Source organism: Solanum tuberosum, unplaced genomic scaffold (assembly GCF_000226075.1).
Source record: "Solanum tuberosum cultivar DM 1-3 516 R44 unplaced genomic scaffold, SolTub_3.0 scf00793, whole genome shotgun sequence".
Lineage (NCBI taxonomy): Eukaryota > Viridiplantae > Streptophyta > Magnoliopsida > Solanales > Solanaceae > Solanum > Solanum tuberosum.
The window spans coordinates 46,129-57,605 of NW_006239703.1; the positions used below are offsets into that span (position 1 = coordinate 46,129).

The 11,477-nt window shown below is 33.0% G+C and overlaps 2 protein-coding genes across 2 annotated transcripts in view; one reads left to right on the top strand and one right to left on the bottom strand.

Annotated features, from left to right (window-relative positions):
* Positions 1–3,053: 3,053 nt before the first annotated feature.
* LOC102580395 (putative F-box protein At3g10240) lies at positions 3,054–5,326 on the bottom strand. The gene is made up of 3 exons (XM_006367429.1): positions 4,603–5,326; positions 3,378–3,397; positions 3,054–3,254 (listed from the first exon to the last, which is right to left on the bottom strand). The coding sequence occupies exons 1-3, from the start codon at positions 5,324–5,326 to the stop codon at positions 3,054–3,056; spliced, it is 945 nt and encodes a 314-aa protein (XP_006367491.1).
* A 4,248-nt stretch (positions 5,327–9,574) lies between these two features.
* The window catches only part of LOC102580737 (putative F-box protein At1g19160), a 5,049-nt gene continuing 3,146 nt past the window's right edge, over positions 9,575–11,477 (top strand). Inside the window, exon 1 of the mRNA XM_015305450.1 lies at positions 9,575–10,545. Coding sequence (XP_015160936.1) covers positions 9,575–10,545 — 971 coding nt within the window. The remainder of the gene's footprint in view (positions 10,546–11,477) is intronic.

The window sequence follows — 11,477 nt, forward strand, 5'->3', positions numbered from 1 at the left end:
TTTTTTTTTACTTTTGAACTTATTTTCGTACCTCTCTATAATAGCCAAGTACATAAATCTTCTAAACATTTGAGATTACATATAAAAAGGAAAAAGTACAAACCTGTTGTTTTAAAATGATAAATGATTATCAAACAATAAAGAAAACATACAATAGATGTGTATCAAAGACTTACTCTTTTACGGGTCTAGTTGTGAAAATATTCTGCGGGGTTTAACATGATTACCCTCAAAACAATTAATTAGAAATATGAATGGGGATTAACTTTAGTATATTTATATCCTAAAGATAGAAGAACTGAAGAATACAAATATATAGTAATCGATTACAAAGTTATATTTAAAAACTCAAAAAGATGGAGATATGAAAAATAAAAATTCACTTCCAGCTTTATATTGGAGAATATTCATCTTGTAACTATGATAATTTACATATTTCTCAGCAAAAAGAAGATGAATATGCATGAAATTTTAAAGAATACAAATAAATTAACAATAAGAGTTCTTACAATTACAAATTAGTAATGAAAATTTTACAAATGATGTAGACTAACCTAATGTAGAATGCAAGATGATCATAAATTTGGATGAAAGAAGGAAATATAAATAATGTTGTGTGAGTGTCTTTGATATACTCTTCATTACCCCACTTATCTTACAAATCAAAATTGAAGATTATTAGACTCTTCATTACCCGCATTTAGTACATGAATATATGATTGCATTAAGATCTTGTTTGATGCATGAATTTAAAAATAACTATTACTTAATATTTAATTAATTAAATATTAATATTTGATTTATTTTAGAGGTAAGATAAGGGCAAAATGGTAATCCAACTTTGAGGTTAGGAGCTTCCCACTTATAATAATACTAGTTTCTGGATACGTGCATTGCACAGTGTCCCATGCAATATTTTATAAATTTGTTAGGACTATTAAAATTCAATGAAAACATGCGTGTAATGAGTACTAAATGCAACAATCTCAAATAAATGTTATGATAATAATCTTTTTTTATAAAAAATTAAATTAAAGAAGAGTAATAGAGAAATATAAAAAAAAATAGAACAAATGAAAAATATACCCATCCTTCTTAAGGCTTTAATCATAACATTATATAATTGGAAAAAGAAATACAAAATAGGTACATAATTTTCTAAATTTTTGTCTATACCTTCTCTCATATCCAATCAAAATTCAAAAGTCTTCTCCATCGTGTCAAACTAAAGCATGAATCAAATAGAAAAATCACTTTATTTTCGTAAAGTGATATATAATCAGACTAAGGTAGATATCATATATATACTTTAGATGTTGATGACTTCACTATTTTAACTATAAAATGGAAAGGATAATTTTGGATGTGAGTTTCATGAAACAATAAAGATGAATTTATATAGATAAAAATAGAGGAATACCAAAAGTCATCTTAAAGTTTTAATTAAATATTTGAAGGTTTCAAAGGGCCAAAATAGATAAAAGAGAACAACTTTAAGAATATTAAATATATGCATTGAACCTTCATTAAAATCTGGAAGAGTAACTTTGAACACATGAACTCTCCATTTACTCAATGTTGTAATTGATTATCATTTATCACTAATATTTAAACATGTAATTAACTAAATATTTATAATATTTTAATTTAGTGTAGGGGCAAAATGGTATTTCAACCTTCAAATTTTTTTTGTTCCCACTTTTAATAATATATATAATATAATATATAATAATATATATATGATATGAAGTCTTCATCATATATATTCGGTGCATTAACATGATTTGCAATAACATTATTAGCTCCAGCAAGACCATTACCCAGAAACTGGTTATTCAACACAAAGTCGCCTGCATTCACATTCGGATACTCATTAGCCTGTAGATTATCAACTCCCCCAAGAATTCCGTTGAATATTAAAAGCAGAGGCATATCTAGAGGGGGTGTTGTGGGTTCACGTGAACCCATGCTTCCCTCTCTAGATCATATATAGTAGTGTTATATTTTTAAAAAAATATTTAAATATAGATGTGTGAACCCATGTTCAAAGTATCATATAATAATGCGATGATGATTGGGTGCACTTCTCTAAGTGAGAGATAGAAATTTAAATCTTATATCTATCTTGTCTCTTTGAGTAACACTTTTTCAAGTGGTTATCAGTTACACTTTTGTCGTTTCAACTAATTTTTCATTTGTTTTTTTCCTTTATTCTTTCAAAATTTTCAAGTGTGTTACATTGAGAATTCCTAAAAAATTTAGCATTGTAAAAATTTTATATAATTAAATCAAATGTGTATATTAAAATTTAAAACTAGTAGTATTATATATTTTTGACCTATAATTTTTAAACTTTAATGGTTCATATTACGAACTAAAAGTCAAATCAATCAAATTTATATTTAAAATACATTTTTTCGTAATCGTGCACCCATCTAGCCAAAATCTTGGATACGCCTCTGATTAAAAGGGCATCATAAAACATACAAAATATAATGTCAAATGGGATTGATCACGTGACCTCAGCTACTTGATGAACTCCCAAGGCCACTGAGCTAAGCCTTTCAATTATCTTGAATGGGTTCATTTAAAGTTATATGCGCATAATATTCAAATCTGGCCTTATATATACAATGTAATTTTTCGGCCGAGGGATTAGGGTGAACCCCTGCCCCCACTTAGATCCGCCCTTGTTTGTAATATCAAGCGTTCGAATTGTGCATTTAATAGGACAGTGGAAAATTCCACTCTTGCATGTCTCTTCTTCTTCCATGGATGCAAATTTTGCCCTTTTTGTAACTGATTTTTCTTCATTTGTCCTTTTGCCGAGTACTTTCTTTCAGGTGGGTGCGCAAAGTGCCACCGCCTGTTCTGTTTATCTGTAACAACGGACACACAAATTATCCAAATTATTTTAAAAGTAGTAGAAGTAATTTAAAATAGAATTAAGATGTCGTCTGATTGAATATGTCAATTAGAGTATCATTACTTTATCTAATATTGGGGCAAAAGAGAAATCTAGTTTAATAATCAAGTAAAGAGTATGTTGGCTTTTAGAGAATGAGAAACAGAGTCCATTGATAAACAGAGAAATCTTCACGAGTCTCACCATGTCTCCCAACTTTCTCAACCACAACTTGATGCATTGAATTATCAATCTTGAACACTATATATCTGTGGTTCCTTTTCGTTTTCAACTCCGAAAATTTCAGCTTGCGTTCATTACTCACTGATATCCCTGACGTTGAATTCGCCTATGCAAATGGCACAAAATTAGACAAGAAAATATAATTTCTCATGTTCTGGTATATATAGCCCTATAATGTATGTACATATTTGCCTCCCTATTTCAGGTTGAATATGCACCGGAAATGTACCTCACGTTCAACAATGTGGCCTAGTGATCAATGAAGAGAAACAAGAATCATGAGGTTTCAAGTTCAAATTCCAATAGAGACCAAAAAAAACACTAGATGAATTTTTCCTATCTACGTAAGCCTCTTTAGTAGGGTGAAACTAACAAGCCTCTTAAGTTGCCCTTTGATCTTAAATAACAAACAAACTGATGTCTGATGATACCATTAAAGCTGCTTTGAAAGGTACTAGCGATATTGAAAAATATCAAGGTGATGCGAGGGAAATATTAAATGAAAAAATAAGGGTTGTAGGGGTCTCGATCAAAGTAATGCTACTGCATTTGATGACAATTGGTTGCTGCCACTTCTGAGTAAAATTGTGCAGCTAAATGGATGTTTATATAGGTAATATTGGTCATCAAACAGCTGCTGGAAACAGAGATGTTTTAGATGATCGAGAGTTAGCTCTATGTCCTAAACCTAGAGAGATAGCAGCAAAAAATTGTGAATGCTTCAGGTGTTTGCAATAATCAGTAAGTTGCTACTAATGAGGTGCAATCGAGAGAATTTGGACTAAAATTGCAAGTTTAAAACGAGAATGCAACTGAAAATTGAAAATAAGAATGCAACTGAAAATTGCAAGATGACATGGGTCATGAGACATTATGCCGTTCCATATTGAAGGAAAATGAATGATATGTTTCTGCTTTAAAATCCACAAGTCTAACTTGGAGGGCTGGGGGTTGACATTAATAAAACATAACAATAAAATTATCCTCGGTAAATAAAATTGTATTGGCATATACTTTTATTTAGATACTAATTTGACACTAAATGATGCTTAATATCCAGATGCAATAAAAATAACATACGAACTGCAAAAAGTTCTAAAATAGAAAGAGACTTAATTTCTACATAACTAGTCTTTCTATGTAACTATAAATGCCTCTGATGCAGTGGTTCGTAGGAAGCCCCTTTATTTCTAAATTTCTCCAACTCTGTCTTGCGATATCATAATACGAGCATAAAGCACCTGACTCTAAGTTGAGGATGAATAAAATTTGTCCATCACAAAACGTGCATGATAATATGACATGGGGTATGATTTTTGGTGGTATGTGCTTCCACATTGAAGGAAAGTGAATGATATGACTCTCCCATTCTTCTTCATTCTGAATTTGTCCTAAAACCCGCAAGTGGAAATATTCACATGACCATTTTGGACAATTAATGATTGCTAGCTTACCCTTCACCTCTATCAACTCGTAATACCACCACTTAGATGAATTCTTCAATACAATAAGTTTGAAACTTTCTGTTTTAAGATCAAATGCATCTATAGCAAGTGTTTCTCCATGGTAAACAAACCTATAGATAACTCCATTGATGCAAACCCCGGGCTTGTACATAACAGATCTGGGAATCCTTTGAGTCTTTCTCCATGATTTGTCTACGCCTAATGTGAAAACACACTGTTTTATGTACAATCCGCTACCATCTTGTGTCAAAAGAATTTTATACTTGTTTTCTTCTGGCTCAAAACCTAACCAATAGTAAAGGAGAGACCGATCATCATTTAGTTTGGGGAGATATCTTACTTCTCCTGTACTGGGGTTTAAAATTGCAGCAGGTTTCTGAATGCAAAATAAACCGTTAACACAACTGACATCAGAACCTACAGGGATATAGAAGGGGAATTCATCAAAACTCCGAATTTGAACAAGGTTGGAAGCAGAGGTTTTTCCGTCTTCCTTTTGCTGATCAGCTGTGCAATAAAATCCCCTTCCACCCAAGAAGTATTTTGTTCCACCCTGACGGATCATAGAGTGAGATGTGTGGGTATCCGTAAAATATGATTCAGAAACAAGAGAATTAAAGAATTTAGTAACGCACTTGAAACGCATTAGTGATTTGACAGGAAGCCATGTGAATATTTGAATGACTATTTCTTCAGGAATTGATGGATTCATCTTCTTCTACACAAGTTGGACGCTTTTTTTTAAGCACTTGAAACGCATTAGTGATCTGTCAAGTTGGACGCCTTTTTTATAATGAGTTTTAGGCTTCTTTTTTTTGTGTCCATAATAAAGCAGCCAAAAAAATTCTCATAAACTTTTGGTGCTTCTTGTTTTTTCTACACAGCATTGGACTGTAAATATTACCGATCATAAGTTATTTTCTAGAACGACATATTACTAATTTTCCCTCTTTTCTCCTAATTCTAATAGAAAACGTGTACTACTTTTTATATTTTTTATTTTTGGAGAGGCATAAAGAGAATCCTAAAGTCATTAAACCCCATACAAATCAACCGATAAATATACTCTCCATGGAAGGGGTTTAGACCTATAAAACATAAAACAAAAAATCCAATTATAAATCAGAAGAACATGAATTTATCAATTCCGGATGAAATTATGCTTGAAATATTCTCATGGCTTCCGGTCAAATCTTTATTGCGTTTCAAGTGTACTACAAAATTTGGTAAGTCTCTTGTCTCGGAATCAAATTTTGTGAATATCCATACTTGTCGTTCTATGACTCTCGTGGCGGAACAAAATTCTTACTGCGCATAAGAGAATCAGTTTTTTCCACTGCTGAGCAAAGAGAAAGAAAAGACTCTGCTCCCTTTTTGCAAATTGCGAGATTTATTGACCTCTACCTCCCTGGCCTTTCATTTGTCCATTGAATTGCGTTAATTGTTTATTTTGCGTTTGGGACCCATTCACTACACGATCTGCTGCAATTTTCAATCCTAGTACAAGAGAATTAAGATTTCTTCCCAACATAGATGAATCTGTTTTTCCTGGTAACTATTCATTAGGATTTGAGTTGGAAGAAAAGAAGTTCAAAGTTTTTTTGACATCATATCATGAACGGAACAAACAAAGACAATGGGTTTTAACTTTAGGAATAGACAAATCTTGGAGAGAGACTAAAAGCATTTCCTTTCCTATTCTGAATTTTAAGCGTAGTGTTTGCATTAGTGGAGTTATCTATCAGTTTATTTATGGTGATGCTATAGCTGCAATTGATGTTAAAACTGAAAAATCTGAAACTATTGCATTGTGGAATGATGAGTCAAGTGTACTATTACGAGTTGATAGAGGTGAATGATAAATTAGAGGTCATAGATTACAGAAAATGGGTAAGTGGATACTTTGACTTATGGATTTTAGAGCAGACTCCACAAATAAAATGGGAGAGACATATCATTGGTGTTCCCCCAATATGGAATGCTTTAAAGCCTAGATTTGTATCATCCTTCATGGCCCATGATGGGGAGATTGTATTCGTCGTCATCTTAAAATCTGGTGCTTGTTTCTGTTATGATATCACAAGAAAGAGTTGGAGGGAATTAAAAATCATGGGTCTTCCTAAGGAAAACTACATCAGAGGCATTTATAGTTATGTCGAAACTCTCGTTCCGTTAGGGTAATTTTGTTCAAACGGGAACACATCATGAGTGCTTGTATTCCTTTCACTTGATATCCTTTCAGGAATTGTTTTATTTTATGATAAGATTTTGTTCACGCGAATTCATCCAAATATATTGTAAATCGTTGAAGTGAAGAATCCCACTCACGTTTATCGATTGCACTTAACTTTTGTTTGCTGAAGCTACAATGCAGATTTCCATTAAAATTACTATGGCATGGGTGAACTAACTTGTAAGAACTTTAACTGATGTAGCAAGAAAATTGGTTTCACGGACTCCAAAACCAAAAGTACATGAGGCCAACAGAACTGTGAAGAAGCATTGTTGTAGCTTTAAAACAGAACAGTAAAGAATTTGAAAATTAAGAACTGAACCAACATTCTCTACGTCACATTCAGGGATTAGAACCAAAAAATCTGTCAGGCTCTTTCTAATAACCAAGAAATTTTTAAGAGCCAGTTGATGCAAGTTTTGAACTCCTCGGTGGATAATGAATCTACCTCTTTACCTTTACTTATATACCAGTCTTTTGTCAGAACGAGGTTTGATTTCATGACATTTTCCTAACACACATCATGTGCTGTGCTCCTACAAGTGAACCATCATGGATCTTGTGGATAACCAACCAATGATCACAGATTAGCTACACATTGCTGTAGGTTAGACTGGAAGTAGGACAAGATCCGAATTTCCTCTCGACTCAAGTTTATGAGAGCTAACTAGCAGTGAAGCTGCATCAAAATTCTGTGAGTCTCTTTCTGAATCAATGCAACTTTAAGTTTACTTTCATCATTTGGAGTCACTGAAGCTGCATTCGACTGAGAATGAGTGTTGGTGTTTGATTGTTGCCCCATCCTGTCTAATTTCTTCGGATCAGTGAATATTTACTTGAACTAATAAGAGTAGTTTAGTGGAGCACTAATTGGTTATATTAGATCAACATAAATTCCATGAAAAAAATTACTTTTCTGCTCTTGAATCAAAGTCTTTAATAACAGGTCTGCAAGACAAATATCAAACAGATGGCATTAATTAATTGCTCATTCCTGAAGTATAAGATGAATTCAAAAATGATGGATACGTAAAATCGAGGAACTCAGAAATTCTACCCTCACTCCATGGATAAATTCCGAAGTTGATAAGTTCTTAATGCGTTTCAAGTGTGTTACCACAAATTCTCTGGTTTCTGAATATGATTTTCACATATCCATACTAATTAATTTATTACACTGCTTATCTAAAGGAAGATGGAGAGTTTTGATGAACTCCACTTCCATATCCCTGTTGATTCTCATTTGGATTGTTTTAACACCCAATCAATTTATTAGTATCGCAATACAAGTATATGCAGATATTCTACTTGTTTGTTCTTTTCCCTTGTTCTGTTTTATTTATGCACCGAAAATTCGATGGTGTGGTGGATGGTGTAAATGTCGCTCAGATCTGTTGTCAATAAACTAAGATAGACAAGTAAGAACTAAAGTGGAATAGCATTCTTTCTACGTTAAAGAGAATCAGTTTTCTACAGTTGTAACCCATGAGAGCCGACTGCTAATTTATCGTTGCTGAATCTCCTTCTTCTTCTTGATCTAGCCCAAATGGAATTCTTGCTTGTGGTACCCTATCATCACCGCCACAATCTTTTGAGAGTGGAAATCCACGTAGTCCATCATTCCCTTGGTATAAACAATTCGCAAACGTATCAAATTGTTTTCTTTTGGGGAGGCATCCAACGAGATGATTGTGAGAGATTTAAGACTGCAAGTGATGTGAGGGATCCAAGTTGTTGTGGATTTTCTCCGCTGATTTTGTTGGATGAGAGATCCAACAATTCAAGTACAGATAATTAGTGCAGTGATGCTGCTGGCATAATACCTCCAAGCGATTATGAGATAAGTTCATCTTATGAAGCCCAATAAGATCTCCAATAATGATTGGTATATGACCTTCAAATCTATTGTTAGAGATATTGATTGATGATTATGTTTTTAGGAAAAACTCTAACGGATTCAAGATCCCGTCCCTTTGTTGCAATTGCAATCACATACTCATAAACAGAAAAATGATCTCTCAGAGGAGACTCATAAATAGTAATCAGTTGAGGCAAGCAAGTCGACTACAGACATATCCTCTACAGAATTTATTACTGAAGTTATTCCAAATGAATCGAAACGCAAAGCAAATTACCCAAATAAATTCATCATCGGTGATCCAAATGAAGGAATGAGGACACAACATCAAGAAAAAATGATTCAAATATGGCTCTCATCTCTCAATTTGAACCAAAAAGGATCGATGAAATTCTTTCTATTTATCAGTTGAAGATGGAACTGGTAAAACTAGAATGTTTAGTGAAAAAAAATGGGCGGGTCATATTAAAACAAAGGGAGTATAAAATAAATCAACTATTTTCAATTCATCTTGATGATAAATTAATGATTGGGGCCAAAATATTTCTAACGAAATCGTGCCCTGCTCAATATTGTGTTTAGGGTTTAAAAAAAAACCAATTTCAATTTTTTTGCAATTAAAAAGTTAAATTTTTTGGGAGTCCTAGTTGTAATGTACTACAAAGAAAACAAAGAGAAATAAGAGTCTTACTAGGAAACAGAGAGCCAAACAGGACATCAATAAGAGTCTTAACAGAAACGACGCAAAAAAAAAAAAAAACTTTAGCCGTCGGTCAGCCTTCAACATTATGAATTCTGCCGGCAAAATTGTATCAATTCCTCAAGAAATAATGTTTGAAATATTTTCATGGCTTCCTTCTAATTCGTTAATGCGTTTCAAGTGTGTTTCCAGATTCTGTAATTCAATGCTATCCGAATCAGCTTTTTTGGATATACATAAATGTCATTCTGGTGCGACAAAGTTTCGTTTGCACGGAGAAGGAGTTTATTACACTGCGGAGGAAAAGAAAGATGGAAAAGCCTCTGCCTCCGTTCTCCAAGTTGAGAGATTTAATAATTTTTACAACAGCAACCCTGCATATTCTCGTTTGAATTGTGTTAATAGTTTATTTTGTGCTTGGGAATCATCATGTATGCAACCTGCTGCAATTTTCAATCCCAGCACAAAAGAAGTAAGACTTCTGCCCAACCCTAATGAAGGTAAATGCTGGAATACATTTTCATTAGGTTTTGAGCTGGAAGAAAACAAGTACAAAGTTCTCTGGACAACATATCATCCTCGAGAAAGGCACACAAAGTACTGGGTTTTCACTTTAGGAATAGACATATCATGGAGAGACACTCAGAACATTTTCCCTTGTATTCCGTATAGTATGCCCAGTGTTTGCACTAATGGAGTCATCTATCAATTTGCTATGGCAGATTATATATCTATAGTTGCATTTGATGTTAAATCTGAAAAAATCGAAAATATTGCATTGTGGGATGCAATTGAGTTTGTGTACTATTACCAGTTGATAGAGGTGAAGGGTAAATTAGGGGTCATAGATTACAGACAATGGGTAAGGAGATACTTTGACTTATGGATTTTAGAGAAGGCTCCAAAAAGAGAATGGGAGAGACATATTATTGGGGTTCCCTCGAAAAGGAACACTACAGAGCCTAGATTTGCATCATTCTTCGATGGGGAGATTGTATTCGTCGTGAACTCAGGTGATTTATGTTGTTTGTGTTATGATTTCACAAGAAAGAGTTGGAGAGAATCAAAAATCAAGGGGCCTCCTAAGAAAAACGACATCAAAGGCATTTATAGTTATGCTGAAAGTCTTGTTCCCTTTGGGTAATTTTGTTCAAACTGGAAGGTATTATATGAGTGCTTGTATGTCAATTATCTTATTGATAACCTTTCAAGAACTGTTTTATTTTACGAAAAGATTTTGTTCACGCAAGTTCATTGATGTAGTAATGCTATCACAAGACAGATAAGAGATTACATTCTAAATATATATTGTGAATTTTTTTTATGTAATGTCAAATACCTCTGTACAAACATTTGTGAAGTCAAGGTCTGATTATCGTATACATTGAGCTCCAAGTTTAACTTATTTGTTTCTTTTCTTTGATTTGGATAGCAACCCTATGAGATCAAACGGACAAAAATTCTCCTTCTATTAAGATATGGTCACTTGCAATAGAGTTCCTCGTATGCATCTGAATTCAAAACGATACTCCCTTTGTAATTTAAACCAAAACACCCAGTAAACCAATGGCCAGAAAGTTGAACCATAACAGCAATAAATCTTTCGAGATCAACATGATTTAATAAACTGATCTGCAAGAGGAAATTGTAATTGCAAATTAAAGGAAACTGTAAACTGATCCATACAGATTCAATAAAAGCTACATAAATCACTAATTACTAATCGAGATTATGAACTCGAAAGGCCTCCCACTTTAAACTTGAAAACAGAATATTGCACAATAAGATTTGAAGTTATAATAAACTGACCACAGAATGAACAAGATTAAGGGTGTGTTTGGTATGAAGGAAAATGTTTTCCATGGAAAATGTTTTCCTGGAAAACAAGTTGATTTTGACTTATTTTCTCATGTTTGGTTGGTGAATAGAAAATATTTTCCGAAAAAGATTTTTAGTGTTTGATTTATGAATGAAAAATATTTTTGAGAAATATCTTTTATTTTTACTAGAGTAGAAAATAATTTTTGAAATTGAAAATATTTTTTAAAAACAAACTTAAATTTTTTTTTGGG

What these genes read in the sequence shown, in the direction of transcription:
- LOC102580395 (XM_006367429.1), bottom strand. Translation starts at nt 5,326, where the DNA reads ATGAATCCATCAATTCCTGAAGAAATAGTCATTCAAATATTCACATGG. An exon ending in CGAGTTGATAGAGGTGAAGG is followed by an intron (nt 3,398 to 4,602) that starts GTAAGCTAGCAA and finishes ATTGATCACTAG; the next exon opens with GCCACATTGTTGAACGTGAG. An exon ending in GCCACATTGTTGAACGTGAG is followed by an intron (nt 3,255 to 3,377) that starts GTACATTTCCGG and finishes CCATTTGCATAG; the next exon opens with GCGAATTCAACGTCAGGGAT.